Source organism: Daucus carota, chromosome 9, assembly GCF_001625215.2.
Source record: "Daucus carota subsp. sativus chromosome 9, DH1 v3.0, whole genome shotgun sequence".
NCBI classification, from domain to species: Eukaryota; Viridiplantae; Streptophyta; class Magnoliopsida; order Apiales; family Apiaceae; genus Daucus; species Daucus carota.
In genome coordinates this window covers 443,254-459,269 of record NC_030389.2, presented here as the reverse complement: position 1 = coordinate 459,269, position 16,016 = coordinate 443,254, and the positions used below count along the sequence as shown (strand labels likewise).

Genomic DNA, 16,016 nt, shown 5'->3' with positions numbered 1-16,016 from the left:
GTATAATCATCCAATGTTTATCCACTCGATATCATCGTTTCACTAGTAAAGAATTAACCAATATATTTGATATGTAAAACAACACACCATAGAAACTTGTATAAACTTGCAATGGAATAGACTAGTATATTCCACATATAAGACTAATCTAGCTACCTAAACCAACAATATGACACAAATGCCAACTTTGTGCAGCTACCGCGCATAGAGGACCTCCAAAAGTACAATGCCAATTCGCGATCAAGAATGCATTCTATGCTTATTGATAAACCCAACAAAAGAAAAAGAAAAGACTTCTGCTTCAAATACAACTAAACAAACTCTATATCCAACAAATAGGAATCTCTGGATGACTAAGATTAAAGAAAGAGACCTTTCCGCGCAAAACTTAATCATGTCATTCACACGAGCACGGATGTGGATAGTCATGAATTCACAATACAGGGGAGCAATGTCATAGATATTTGATGTTCATGTTAGGCTTTTAGATATCAGTCATGAAAGCTCAAGACTAGGATAACCAATAACTCGCATTTAGCCTTGCAAGTTCTGACCATATACACAAGTTGCCTGCTTAATGTCCTCTATGGTTTTGGCCTCCTATCTACAACTCAGACATGACAAAAGAAAAGACCTAAAGGGGCAATTACAAAGAATATTTCATTCCAGTAAAAGGGGTGCCTGGGGCACCAAGAGGTGAAGGGTGTTCTATATATGACTTGTGACTTATATAGTGCAGAAAATATATAAATCACTAGCATAAAAAAAAAAAAAGGAAGACCATTAGAGATAGCATACAATAAATGATCTTCCACTAAATAGTCGTGCAGCGATGAATATAACGTCACCACTTCTTAAATTTATAGTTTTGTTGAACATCAATGTTCGACATTGATCAACACAATAGAATAGAATAGAATAGACAAATGCTTCAATATACAATATAAATATAACATAATAGATAATAGATTACTCAAAAGCTACAGACTCCATCATCTAGGGAGCGTGACGACTTTCCTAAAACCATGTTCTTATGTGCATCAAATATCCAATATAAATCAACAAAATGGGAGCCATAAATTTCATAATCTAGTATAAGCTAACACGGCTGATACTTAAACAAGTTGAATATCTAGAAAGCATATGAAATCAAAATCCAAACAGCAGCTACTTGCTGTCACTATTTAATGCACACAATATATTATCTTCATAACATATAACTTCCATTACAAATATCATCGAAATAGTAACGAAGCCTAAACTTTACCATCCATAAAATCCAATCACAATGTCTTCTGATCATCTCCAACTCAAAATACAACCAGCAATGAAAACAACACGTAAATGAGAAAACAAGCGTACGCAATTAGCCCACGATGCTCATCCCCACACGATGCCAACTCAACCAGCAGCCTAGTACAAACCCTCGTACTCCAGACCACAAAAACACCAGTAGCCCCGAAAATAACCGCCCCACCTTGGGGAACAAACAACGACAGCGCAGACAGGATCACAATCGGCAACATACAATAGCCAATCAAGCTCAAGCAGCGGTACAAGTCCAAATTCCCGTTACGACCCGCTAACATATTAAAGACAATGTAGAGAAACAATGCGGAAACGGTGACCCAACCGAGTATGATACCGAAATGTAGCTTCCCAGCGAGGAGTTGAAAGAGGCCGAAAGCGAGGAGGAAGATGAAGGGGCCGGAGAGGTCGGCGTGTTCGTGTAAATCGGGTTGGATTTTGAAGGGGTTGAGGATGGAGATGGTCTTGTGGTAGATTTGTTTGGTGTTGATGCCGAGTTCTTCGAGGAGGGGGGGCTCGTCGTCGAAATTGGCGGGGAAAACGGCGCCGTATTGGGGGGTGGAGAAGGAGGTTGAGGAGGTGGAGGTGGGGGCGGTGCCGATGTCGAAGGACATGAAGGGGAGGGAGGTGGTGGTGGTGGGGCGGGGAGGTTGGAAGGGGGCGGTGGCGGGGCGGTTGCGTTGGGTGGGGGGAGTGGGATTGGGGTTGGAGTTGGGGAACACTACTGGGGGGACGTTGAATTCTCTGGCCATAGTGAGCGAGCGAGAGCGAGACAGAGAGAGAGATTGGGGTTTTTATTAGATCAGAGAGGGAGAGATCGGAGGTTTACTAGATCTGTGTGCAGAGAAGAGAGGTCTTTCAGAGATTGGCTTGTAATCTCGCACAGTAGTATTAAATTTTTAAGAAAATATGACAAAATTGTTTAACTGTAATAAAAAAAAATTATTAATTGATAATTTTGATAAGTGTCGTAAAAAATAGAACCTGACTTAATCGATAAAGTCACGGAAATAAGGATTAATCAGAAATTAATTGGACTGATCGAAGATTAATCAAATATTTTATGAGTATAGCAAGTGACGGAACAAGAATTAATCGATGATTTGATTTTTAGAACAGAGATTTTAATATGTTAATAAAATCAAAATCGACACAAATTTCAAGAGAAGAATTATATGCAATCATAAAATTATAGTAATTTTTTCTGGAGTATAGATAATAAATGATAAACTTATTTTTCTTGACAATTCCTGTGTTTAAGGGTTTGACTCTTTCTTTCCTTTAAAATCACAGATTACACAATAAGAGAACTTTAACAAAACTGGTCATACATTGTTAGTACACTACATATTAATACTACCAAAATCGAATGAGTTGTAACTTGTATCAATGTTGTTATACATAGTTTTACATGGCAAATTCCCCTGGAAATTAAGAATGCCGGTAATGTCTCTGCAAATGGCTTCTGGTTCTCTGCAGGGTGCGTGTCATCCATGATTTCATGGACTTTCTCGACGCTCTTGTTTGAATTGGCTGTGAACTATGTGCATGTAATATCAGTGAATAGAACAGGCGTGGTTTGGAAGATTGTTAGCAATCAAGAGTTGAGGTAAGCTTCCCACCCGCCTTTTTCTAACTTCTCTGCTTTTACCAAGACCGTATCTCTTGTGTCTTCTAGATACTGAGCCATTCTGCAAAGAAAGGTTGCAGGTGATCTCTTATAATCAAGTGATGCTTCGTATGGTTGAAATGAATGAAATTATGATTTATGAGCCAAATTGGAATTTGCACTATAGATGATTCGTTATTGTAAAGAGTTGGTGAGTGATTTGCATTAATGAGGCGTACTTATGTGTAAATGTTTTGAACATTATAATGACAAGAAAAGAACTACAATGATTCAGAGATAGACATGCATGTCGCCAGAGTGCATATCGGCATGTATGTACAAAAGAAAACACTAAAAAATACCTTGCTTTTAGGTTAGCATCACCGACACCCAACATTCTTACTGCAAGAAGGCCTGCATTGGTGGCATTGTTTATTGCAACTGTAGCAACTGGGACACCCCTTGGCATCTGCAGATCGAACAAGAAAAGAATCCGTATTTTAAGACCAACTTTCCAAGGTAGTTATGCATTGAGAAGCAGAAACTGTAGAACTTATAAGAAAATATGGGAGATTGTATCCAGAGAACAAGAGCACTAAGAGTCACAGTGACGATCATAAAGCAACGTTACCTGTCAAAATTTACAGCTTAAAAAGAAACCCACCCACCCATCTTTTTCCTCAAAAAAAGCATAACATAATTGTCATTTAGGCATATCAGCATTTCAGATGTTCATTGACTAACGCTATTCTTTCTTTTTAGTTTTTTTATATGTTACGACTAAAGCAATTCTGGATTAGTCTAAGACAGAAAATCCAGTTACATTAAGTCTCCACACTGCCAGATACAGTATCTTAGTATATATACTGTATAAAGAATAACCTGCACAATTGAGAGAAGTGAATCAAGTCCATCCAATGCTGAAGCCCGCACAGGTACACCAATTACTGGCAAGGGCGTCAATGCAGCTACCATGCCTTCATCACCGAAATATAATTTAGAGCTTGCAACACTTCTATAAATAAGAAGATATTCTAAGGCATGGTTCTAACCTGGCAAGTGAGCAGCACCACCAGCACCAGCAATTATTACCTGGACTCCTCGCTCCATTGCAGAAGTAGCATAAGAAAACATTAATTCAGGGGTTCGATGTGCTGAAACTATTCTCACCTGCAAAATCACTGTCAGTATCATCTTACCAAAGATCTAGACAGTAATATACAGTTCAGCTGATATATGAACCGCAATAATGTAATAGAATGTGAAATTAACCTCAACAGGTACATCAAACTCGTTCAAAATCTTTGCTGCTTCCTTCATTACAGGAAGATCTGAATCAGAACCCATTATGATCCCAACACGTGGAGCAGCTGTGCAATATTTTTGAGAAAACCATACAAAGTTGGTAAGATTGGAATATGTTACGCTGACTTAAATTGTAGCTTGCACTGGATTGCTATTTAACTTGATACATTTACAGATATTTTCTTATCAAAACTACAAACTTCAACTTGTAGCAGAAGATGATTGCACTCTTTTCTAACAATAACAATTTCAGAAGATGATTGCACTCTTTTCTAACAATAATAATTTGAAGCTACATTTACTGAGTACCCGAGTTTATTCAACCTAGTTCAATTCTAGGATTTATATGGCCATGAATAGTTCTGCAAAATGCCTAAACTAAGAGTTACACGTTAAATATTCCTAGGAGAATGTTAAAATGTTATTCATAATATTCTTTTTTGAACAAATAATGTTAGCCCATTTTAAAAAGGTTCATACTCACAGAATTAGACAGAGCAATAAAACGACCAGATCCGAGTTCTTGGTCACTAAGTTGCTAGAGGTGTACCGCAAAAGGTTAATGCATTTCGTGATGCATATTTAATTGGTAACTTCATGACTAGCACTCAAGGTTTAAATCAAATATAAAATCACTAATGAATGATTGGGAAACACACCTGCAGGCTGATTATCAGTACTTTCCTGCGTTAGCATTGACATCAACTGAGATTCAACAATGCCTAATGAGGGGCCAACAATTGTGATATGGCCCATCTTCCGTTGCTTTCGCATTTCTACAGTATCAAAGATCCTTTGATGTAAGAAGCTAATAACTGACTCCAAAATAATAAATTCTAGTTAAAAGGTTTTCCTACCTGGTTTGTCATACCAATGAACATTTGCTCCAGGGATTTTCAAGGCCCTTTTTATGATTTGATGGGCAATGATGAAACCTGGCTCTCCCTACATGCATAAATGAACTGACCACTGAAACCATATATTATCTTATCTAGGACCAATGCAGCAGCAAAAAGATTTCAATTTATATAAGCCGTGGAAAAAAAATCATATGGGACCAAGACAGCACCAATGAAAAGAAAGATCACATTTAAATTGAAAGATAAACTGTCAACATAACATATTTAGATAGGTTCTCCATAATATTAAAACCCTCTTTAACAATTTACACACTGTGAAAAATATCTATGAGGCCTAGTTTTACGACTATCAACATCAGTGTTCATGAATACTGGCTCCATGAAATTGCATAGGACAGGATGTAACAAACAATAGTCACTAGAGTTGCAATCTTCTGCAAGACAAGGAATCCACTACGTTACAATATATGTTTAGCTGGATAACGGTACTATTGTCAAGTCGGTTCCAAGTGAAATGTGAGATACAATCAAAAATCAAGGCTTACTGTCAATCCTTCATACTTCCAAGTATTTTTATATAAGGATGGTTTGGGGGTAAGATTGGTGCGGAATGAAGACCTTTGTCATACCTATACATATGATGTTGGAAGCACAATTTTCCATAAAATGAAACAATTTGTTCACTATGCATTACCATCAACAGTGAAAAAGGAACAGACATATAAGCAAACAATATGTAAGTTTATGAAGAAAGAAAGACTATGTAGTTTACATGTCATTTCATATTTACGGTTCAACTCTGTAATGACCAGATACTAAATGACAAAACATGATAAATGTCATACACAATGCTTGCATGTCTCTGATTTACTGATGTAGCAGGGTCTGGAAAGGACCATGTGTACACAACTGTACCTCAATGTACTTTTGCATTAAGGACTGTTTCAAAATTTGGAAGCTGATAAAGCATTCAAAAAGTGGGCAATCTAACAATCATGACTAGCACAACCTTGCTTAAAGCAGAGTGTGTTTTTAAAGGACAACAAGCTGTAATATAAGTATGTGTTTGTGATTTTCACACTCCTCTCCTACCTCTCACTAACCAACTTTATCGCTCTGTTCAAGCGCATGCATTCACATGTAACCAAATGTAAATCACATTACCCCTCCGACCTCTTACTAACCAGCTAGATCTCTCTGTTCAGGCGCATGCATTCACTTGTAACCAAATGTAATTGGTAATGCAAGTTCCTTCTCTAACTATGTAAATTGTAAATAAGGATTGAGAAATTTGATTCTAGATATATTGCAAGGAACTAGGTATCGAAAGGGAAAAACAATTTACCTCAGCTTCTCCTAGTATATTGTACATCATAGCAGCTGGAGTTTTCATTGATGGATCACCAAGAGGCAGACCAACAACTGCTCGTAAATGCTGCTCATATTGAGATGTAAAGCAAGATTCGATTGTGTGATGGCCACTATTATGAGGTCTAGGAGCTACTTCATTTAGTAAAATCTGGAAGCAGAAACACAGAACAGGAACCATTAAGTGAAAGAATCGTAAGCATCAAAGTTTTATAAAGAATATCAAAAGACCGAGCACACTCTTTATCAACATATACAAAATATGCCAGTCAATTCCCACTTTCTGGCAATTGTTAGTTATAAAAACTAAGAAAGACAACTATAAGAAAACAATGGAAGAATGCCAAGCATACACTGATTCTTTAAACTACCTGACCATCAGCAGTCAAAAACAACTCTACGGCAAACACGCCGGCACCTTCTAATGAGCTAACAGCTCTGCATGCAACATCAGTTGCATGTTTCATGATCTTCCATGGTACGTTAGCAGGGGCCTTGACAATATGACATATGTTTTCCCTGTAAATGGATAAAGATTATGATAAGTATGACAACATGCTAGGTGTAACGTGAACTAATATTATAGACACAACAACATGGTTAAACTTTATGTTTATTTGCTTGCCTGTGCATAGTTTCAACAACTGGATAACAGCTAATAGATTCATCTCTTCCTCTTGCAACAATTACGGCTAGCTCCTGAACAAATACAGAGATGCTATTATAAAAGTTTGATTAAGATCTTATCATCAGTAAACAGACGTAGCTACAGCAACTCTAAAAATTATTCAACCTATATAAGAAAATTTGCTGATATAACCTGATCCTCGATTTATTACAACAAGCTTTGTAAAGAAAATAAAAGTCCGTATATGTAAGGTTTAAAAGGACCATCGGCAAGTAACAAGTTTAAATCGAACGTTAGCAAGTAACAACTAAGGAAATCATAAACCAAGCTGCTCAAAAATTTCACGTATTAGTTATCTTTTGCAATGAACGTGAACATTGCTTTTATGCCATAAATTTGGGATCTAGAAGTTATCTTCTATAACATGTTCTATTTCCTTTATAAACACACAGCTTTGAGAGCAAGATATATTTGTAATAAGCGTTTAATTGAATATAATTCTTAATAAGGTTAAGTAGACAAAGATAGAGAATTTCAAGATATGAAAGGAACGAGGGTGTAATCAGAATATCTAGAAACAGCACAGTACTGATAACAACGTGACGGGAACATTCAGCCTGCCTGACTACGTTGCCTAATTTCCATACCACAGATCTTTATTTCCATTTTGTACCTGCTTCTATGATGGAAAGTTACTTTTAAAACATTAGCTTGTTCGGTTTACATATTTATTGGTGTAGCCATGTAGCTCTAGTTTTGCAACAAGAAAGATTCTTTAAATCTTCTTATATTTATATATAGGAGGTTCTTGGGAGGGTGACATGGCATGTCTCAAATCTCTCTAAACAGAATCTCTGATTTTCTAGCTTTTTATATTTTATTAATCAGATTTTTGTTTTTAAATTCATGATAACGAAGGGTCGAGTGATGAGACGTGTCTTTTTGTTGTCTTTGTTTTAATAAGGAATCAGTTTTGGCTCCCGGCATAACAACTGCAATGCTATCTTATCAATCTAAATCTTTCTCGCATCATCATGCCTTACAGTTTGAGCACCAGGTAATCTTCCGCTTTCCTTTCTTGCACCAGGTAAATCACTTCTTCACTGAATTTTTCTTTGATCGTTCCATATTTATAGATGCATATATACTTGTGCCCAAAATTGCTTAAGCATCTTTGGTAGTACTTTAAGGGAAGCTTCTGGCATCGTGAGGATGAAAAGTGTTATAAAACTGAACACTCCCCAATTTAAAGTCTCTCAACTTAGAGATATCATTTGATGGGTGTTTTTTATTTAAAGTTTCTTGGTGTCTCTGGAATGTGGTCTTTTTGTGTTCTTAAAATTTAGTTTTTCTCATTTTTTTTAGTGTTTTAGACTCTCTTTTTTTTGTTAAGGCTGAAATTTGGCTTCTAGGGAGGCTGATCAGTGTTGAATGAGACCTTTCTGCTTCAGATACTTGGTTTCATGAATATAAGGTACTTGAATTCTGTATTATGTGAATGGAATTTCCGATGAAAATGTCGAATTTTGTATGTTTCTTTACAAGGATTTGTGTTGCAATTCATGCTTTGATGATGGAGATGGACCATCTTAAGATTAGAGACTTTCTTCATCTGCAGAAGCTTTTTGGTTTAGAAGTCTGCTATGATGTTATCAGAAGTGATTAGTAATGTATTGTATTGTTTACAAGATTGCATAGTTTATGTTTAGTTCCTGCTGGCGGCAGTTTTGTCTTAATTTGCAAGTATCCGAGTGGCTAACAGATGAACAAGTGTTGTTTGTTCCATCTGCATAAGTTTTGATTAGGATATAGAAAAATACATATGGCATGTTCTTGGTGATATGAGAAGCAGCTGAATTTTTCCATTTTTCTTTCTAATAGACAATGCCACCAGAAAAATTTAAGATCAATTGCATGCAGATCATTTGTCACTTGCGATGATCCCAGAGGAGTTGTGAATTGCGGGATTAGAAAGCACAAGAATTCTGAAAAATTGGAGGAGAAGCTTGAGCAACCGAAACTGCTGAAGAAGGTAAATATAAATGACTACTTATTACATTTGTGTCTCTTTAGTGGCCGTCATTCACATCAAAACTCTGACGCTAGCCACTGATCAGGCCAAATCGATAGCACCATGGCACTCTTGCACCTATTGAAGGCCGTCCTAGCATGACCCGGTCTTACGTCCTAGGGGCATTGGTTTAAAGTATAACCTACTTTTTCCAACTCTTAAAGCTAAGACAGAGAGAAAAGCTTCTGGTGTTCTTGATTGTGAGGGGGCTGCAACTACAAAAGCCCCGTGGAACGCACCTGGTATGCTTGAAAGCTAAAGTTTATAACCTATTATGACTTATTCTTTATTACAATTAATAAATCATCGATTCTCTATGCTGTTGCAGAGCTCTTCGATCTTTCAGCCCTTAAAGGAGAAACAATTAGAGTGTGGGAAGATGGAACAAAGAGGATTGGTCGGCGCAGCTTTAGTATACTATGAGCTTCTGTGCTGCCTTTGCACAAATGGTAAGTGGCTAGAAGTAGAAGCTATGGAGCAGGTTGGTTCTCTTCCTATACAGTTCCATAATTCCATTGTCTACTGTTTAGGTTGTTGAAGATGTGATCAAATTTTAATTATCCCTCCAAACTAATTTTGTTCTGGAAGATTTGGATGGCATCACTTCTCTTTCTATAGTATTACTTCCATTTCTTATGGACAGATGTTTATAGTTCCCTGTACTGGCTTCAATGATACAGTAGGTGTTTATGGGCGATTTGTTCTATCTAAGCTTCTTTTATTTAGTATTAAATTTTTATTTTTTCTGGTTTTAAGTTTGGTCCATTATCTGTTACAGGTTTTAGGCTTATATGTGTGGTGATAGCAAGCAATCATAAACCTGTAGATTGTTGCACCAATCAAAATATAACATGGTTATTTGAAATTTATTTGGGTAAAATAGGTTAGAAGGAATTCCCACTTGCATCTGTCATATAAATTTCTAAGAATAGAAGGTAAAAGGTATATTACATTGTTTCATTCGTATTAGAGTCTGCTTGAAGGTAAAATATTTAGCTTTAAGGGTCTCTTGTCAGGTATCAAATGCCTGAAAATAGTTCAGATTAAGTTTATCCCTTTAGTGTGATGGCAAATGTTTGGGAAGAAGTCAGATACTTTGCACAAGGAAACTGACAAGCTAATATTCTTTAAATAATTTCCATAAGAAAAGGGAACAAAGTAAGTTGTCATGCACTATGAGGGAGCCAGAGTGCTCATAGAGCATCACACGAGGTTAGTACAGAGATACATGACCGGCTCTTATGCTAAGGCTCATGAAGTAAAGCAGTCCCTTTAAATTGGTCTGGAAAAAACAAAGTTGGTGTTTGAAAATGTTTCTTTGTTGTTTACTTTCGGGTACTTAAGGTACTCGTATTTGTCCGTTCTGTATTAATTAATCAGAGACCTATAAAGAACCTGATTTAATAACAATCTTATAGTTATGGATTTTTTTTTTGTATAATTTGATAACTGAGAGGAGAGGACCTCGGAGACCTATAAAGAACCTGATTTAATAACAATCGTGTAGTTATGGATTATTTTTTTTTGTATAATTTGATAATAACTGAGAGGACAGGACCTCATAATTCTTATTACTTCAGTGCAGTTTGGAAAGAAAAAGGCTACACAGAAATTATTTTGAGCAAAGCCTCCAAAGAATGCGTCAGTGCTAATTGGTGCTCAAGAAAGCGACTCAGAAATCTCCAGCAAAGGTAACATTTTAATTAGGAGTTTTGAAATTATGTATAGAAAAAGTTTATGGACAAACTGAGTAGGCAAACTGAAAATAATTTAGGCGAATTGGCAGTTGAGCATGATCAAGCTACACTGTGTTGCAATTATTATGATTCTCATTATCATTGCTTTTATATTTACTGTGGTGGTGCTTTCCTGTCTAACTCTCTCACTTGTAGTTAAAAATAATATTGCACTTTCTGCACTGCAAGCCTATCCATTTAGTGTCACTACATTTTCTTAAATATTAACCTCAATGGGTCACATAACACAGCTACTAGAGTTACCTTGAGAGGGGAACTTTTAGATGCATTTATGTCATCAGCAATATTCTACCACAAAAACAAATGCCAAATAAAAATTCTAACCTTTACAAAAGGTGCCCATTTCTCTGCGTACAAACCATGAGAAAATCCGCCAAGAGCTGTGCATAATTATCAAAGAATCACATATTAAAACTTCTGACAACTTGTTACAGTTAAAACTTATATTGTAACGTGTAAACCATCTATATATAAAATGGGATAGTAACCTCCACGCCAAACCATCACAAAAAAAATTGTTCAAAAGAAAAGGCAAAAAAAAGATACTGCCAGACAACATAAATATAGAGGACATCAAAATTTTAAATCATAACGTAAAAAATCGAGAAGGAAAACAGTTTCATCTAGTATTAGTTCTTTACAGTGAATAGAGGACTACACATAGCGCTTCAACGTGTAAACAGTGCAAATGTCACAGAAAATTTGCAATAAAAATCAACTTAAGACCTAAATCACATAACACAAGAAAACTGACGAACATGCAAAATTTGATGAACATCTTACCATTTAAAGCAGAATCAAGCTCCTTCTCTGATTTTGCAACAGCATTACCTCGACCATCATAAGCCAGCTTTCTACTCTTTAACATAAGAGGATATCCGAATTGGTCACCTGCTCTTCTAGCACTTTCGATATCATTCAGCTGTCAAGGCCATATGAGTTGTCAAAACTCAAAACAACAGATCATTTTCTTTATTTAAAGATAAGAGTACCATTCAAGGAAGAGAAAATCAAAAATTGGACCTCCTAAGTATTGACCTGCATAAATTCAGGAAGTGGTATATCGTGTTTTGAAAAATGGACTTTCTGAAGATATTTATCCTGCAAAAGCAAAGGAGAATTCAGATAACTGACATGAGTTTTAATCAAATTCAATTAAAAATTGACCAAAAATAGTGTTCGTAATTTGGACTCCTATTGAATTAATAACTTTACCTGAATAATTCGAATTGTGGAGGCTTTAGGCTGACAATTCACACCCTGTTGTTCAAGTTTCTCCAGAGTGGCGGCATCTACATGCTCTATTTCAACTGTCACTACTCCACATCTACATAATGATATTTGGATTAGCAACTGAACTTAAGTTTAACTCTTAACATTCAAATAATATCATCAAATTTTTACATACATAATGGGGTTAATAACTTTTAACATTTTGAGTTGTAATGTGTTCTCTTAGAGCTTCTCCAATGGGCTCTTCAAACAAGCTCTAAACTTTAAAATGTAAAGAAGATGTATTCGTTTTAATACAGTGACTACATTACATTCACTGTATTAAAATGGTAAATCATATTCAACACAAGTACATTCAAAACTCATATGAACATATCATATATATCTGTTGTATTATACTCCCTTTTTTCCAAAATAATAGTCGCTTTGACTTTTTACACGTAATTTGAGGTGTAAAAAATCGTATTTCTACGCATTATTTTTCAAAAAAGTTTATCTGAATACAAATTTAAATCTATATTTTTATTCTATAATACCTACTTGTATAGTTTAATATCCCATTAGATACCCCTCTTCCCTTGGTAACAAAAGATCAAGCCATGAGTTCCCATAGAGGCCAGTATGTTATGGAATTGAGCCTTCACAGAAAAAGTAAATTACATCACAAAATATCTAACCTTTTAGAGAATTCTTCAACTGTGGCACTATCATTATAGCTTCCAACCATATGATAATCTGCTAAAGTATTAGCCGGACAATTCTCCAACGGGTCCAAAATAACAACTTTAATCGCCATTTGCGATGCTGCCTGACACAACATTCGACCCAATTGACCTCCTCCCAAAACACCAACAACTGTTTCCGACAACCCATGAACAGCTTCACCACTCTCCCTATACACACAAATTGCTCAATAGTCAATACCAATCACTATAATAACATCCCAAATAAAAAAATACACAAACCCCATGAATATATAAATAGATACAAGTGACTAGAATGCATAGATACAGATAAAAAACCACGTAACCAAATTGTTCAATACATATCATCAAAGCAACATTAAAGATGCAATTTTTACACAAACCCATCAAAGAAAACTAGAAAAAAAGTGCTTGAAATCCATAGAAACAGATTAAAACACATACTTTTTTATATATAGTGAAGAATCTTGAATGTCAGCCATTGATGAAGAAGCTCTGCAACTGAAAAGCTTGGAAGAAGATACAAGGGGTTGTTGATTATAAGTAAGAGAAGTAGAAAAAGGGTTGAAAAGCATAAGAGAATTGGTGGGCTTAAAATTTGAAATTGGAGAAGTGCCGCAAAAGGAAGCTGAGAGAGTGTGGCTCAGCATTGTGAATAGCCTGTGTATTACAACGCAACAGTGTTCTAGGGTGCGGTCGCGTTTAACTTATGCAAATATACTCTTCTTTTTCTCCTCTACAAGGTAGCACAAATATACAACTTCTATTCAATTATAATGATAATGATACTGATAGCATATTTTAAAAGAAAATTCAATCCAAATAAAGAGTTTCAAATGATTACTTTGCTTCCTAAAGTTTTTTCATGTAAAATATTATTTCTTTTTCTATTTCAAAGACGTTAATTAATCACTGAATAAATGTCTCTTCCAATTTTCTAGAACTTAAAATGATTATTTTTTGATTAAATATTTAAAAGTATTTATTTGTATTTGGAAAATAAATTTTATAGTTTACAATAGATCTGATATAATTTTTTAAGTGATGTAATTTTTTTATTTTGTAAAACTATATAATATAAACAATAATCAATTTTATTTTAATATGGTATTTAGAACACATTAAAATGTTCCGGTTGCTTAAAGCTGTTTTCAATTCTAAACTGAAAAATATCTATTTGTATAATAAATGAGAAACCGGCTTAAAGTCAGAATTAAGCCAGAAACTGACTTAAAGTTGAAAGTTAGTTTGAGGTATTTTTTTAGTAACTTATTTTTTTTGAATTTTTTTGATAAAAATTATCCATAAATCATAAATTACTTGTGAAACACTTTTATTTTTATTATTATATTTTTAGTAACCAATAAATCGTTAATAAATCAAAATTATCCAAACAGATTTTTTAAAATCTCAGCTCGTCAGATAATTTACATTAAGTCCGAAGGTACCTTGAGTTATAAATCATAAGATTAACCAAACGAGTTCCTAGAACAGATATTGAGTTAGGGTTGTTGGGTCAAATTGATGGCCCAAATTCCCAATCTCAAATAATATCCTAAATTTTTGAAAAAGAGAATTGAATGACTATCAATCAAAAATTTGTGACATTATTGATAAATGTCAGGAATAAATTGTAATTATAATTAAATTATTAAAAATCCTAGAAAGAATGATGCCCCTTTAATTTAACACGGATTGAAATATGATTTATTAATTAATTTATATCGACCAAATAAAAAATCTATTTTAACGATTAGCTACGTGAGTCTCGTAAAATCTCATGACGTTCCTAGTCTTTTAAAAATCCTTATATGAGATCATATTTCAATTAAGAGTCTATTAGAAAATCAAGAATTTCATTGATTTCATTGAATTAATCATATTCCAATTAGGAGCCTATATGAATTATTTTGAGTACGCGTTGAATTAATTATTTCATGTGAAACTCTGTGATAAATAGTTATTTAAATAGTTTTTTGTATTTGGACTATATATATGCCATCTAAAAATCTCCTCCAAGCAGTTTTTCAAAAATTAGTTTTTAGTAAAAAAAATACTTGCAAGACACTTTTTTTTTTTTTTGCCACAGCTTGCAACACACTTTAATTCTTCAATAAACTATAATTCTTTAACTTATTTTTAAGATTTTCTTTATTTGAATAAAACTTTAGCATTTAACCAAAATCAGGCTAGCTACATTTTTAGCAAATGAAAATAGAAACATCCAGACAAAAACGAAGCCTTGAAGAGCATTCAAGAAGCATAGATCCCACTTCCAAGTAGTTAATTGTCCCTCGTTTAATAACTTATCACCTGTTTTAGAAGCCAGATTTTGAAGCAACCACTCCGAGCAAGACTCTATTCCTAAAGCATCAAATTCTATCCCTGCAGCTCTCCAACAAGTCTTAATGAACTTACAATCAAGACAAATATGAAGGAGGTGTTCAACATCCACCTCACACATGGGGCAGAGAATCGTAGTTTGAACTCCTTTTCCTTTCAGCATGTTCTGCACAGGGAGATTATTCTTGCATATCCGCCATATGAAGACTCGGATTTTATGAGGACTGAGGTGCATCCACTTTCCACAGCTTTACCCAACCTGGATCAAAAGGATCTTGTTGACAATTACTATAATTCTTATGCCAGAACCTGTAGTCAGACTTCATACTATACTTCCCATCAACATTTTAAATCTAATCCATGCGATCCGAGACCTGATTTCCGGGGATAGGTACTGCCAAGATAGCCTTAGCATCACAATTCGAGAATGAATTGTTTAGCTTTAAAATAACCCACTGCTTCTTACAGGAGCAAATACCTCCACCTGATGTACTAGCATATGTATTGTTGACTCTGTAGTCCTCCATTCCTTTTAACCAAGGATCTCTAAAAACTCTGATATTTTCTCCATCTCCAAGAGTCCATCTAAAACCTTGTTTAAGAGCCTCCTTCGCTTGGCACAGACCTGACCAGATAAAGCTCACCCCCCCCCCCCCCCCCCCCCCCCCAAAAAAAAAAAAAAAAAAACCACGAATTGCTTCAAATAACAAAGTATTTGGAAACACCTCGCCTTATAGACCCTTGCAACTAATTACTCACAAAAGTCCAACAATGTTTTCCTAGCAAAGCGAGATTAAACCCATATAAATCTCTAAATCCTATACCCCCTG

General features: G+C 35.1%; 2 protein-coding genes across 2 annotated transcripts; both read right to left on the bottom strand.

The window, feature by feature from the left end:
- Positions 1–1,112: 1,112 nt before the first annotated feature.
- Positions 1,113–2,180, bottom strand: LOC108200794 (uncharacterized). The gene has a single exon (XM_017369047.2). The coding sequence runs from the start codon at positions 2,058–2,060 to the stop codon at positions 1,311–1,313; it is 750 nt and encodes a 249-aa protein (XP_017224536.1). The 5' UTR covers positions 2,061–2,180; the 3' UTR covers positions 1,113–1,310.
- A 422-nt stretch (positions 2,181–2,602) lies between these two features.
- LOC108200242 (phosphoribosylaminoimidazole carboxylase, chloroplastic) lies at positions 2,603–13,588 on the bottom strand. Its single transcript, XM_017368330.2, has 16 exons — positions 13,288–13,588; positions 12,817–13,032; positions 12,122–12,233; positions 11,945–12,007; positions 11,690–11,828; positions 11,231–11,286; positions 7,076–7,149; positions 6,822–6,969; positions 6,428–6,601; positions 5,080–5,167; positions 4,882–4,998; positions 4,190–4,287; positions 3,970–4,087; positions 3,800–3,894; positions 3,280–3,386; positions 2,603–2,999 (listed from the first exon to the last, which is right to left on the bottom strand). Exons 1-16 carry the CDS (start codon positions 13,491–13,493, stop codon positions 2,906–2,908), a joined length of 1,905 nt encoding a protein of 634 aa, XP_017223819.1. The 5' UTR covers positions 13,494–13,588; the 3' UTR covers positions 2,603–2,905.
- Positions 13,589–16,016: the final 2,428 nt, after the last annotated feature.

Bases quoted from the DNA above. Each gene is read 5' to 3' on its own strand.
- LOC108200794 (XM_017369047.2), bottom strand. From the start codon at position 2,060: ATGGCCAGAGAATTCAACGTCCCCCCAGTAGTGTTCCCCAACTCCAAC.
- LOC108200242 (XM_017368330.2), bottom strand. From the start codon at position 13,493: ATGCTGAGCCACACTCTCTCAGCTTCCTTTTGCGGCACTTCTCCAATT. The intron at 12,234-12,816 runs GTTAGATATTTT...ATCATTATGTAG, and splicing joins GTTGAAGAATTCTCTAAAAG to ATGTGGAGTAGTGACAGTTG. The intron at 11,287-11,689 runs GTAAGATGTTCA...AATTATGCACAG, and splicing joins GCTTGATTCTGCTTTAAATG to CTCTTGGCGGATTTTCTCAT.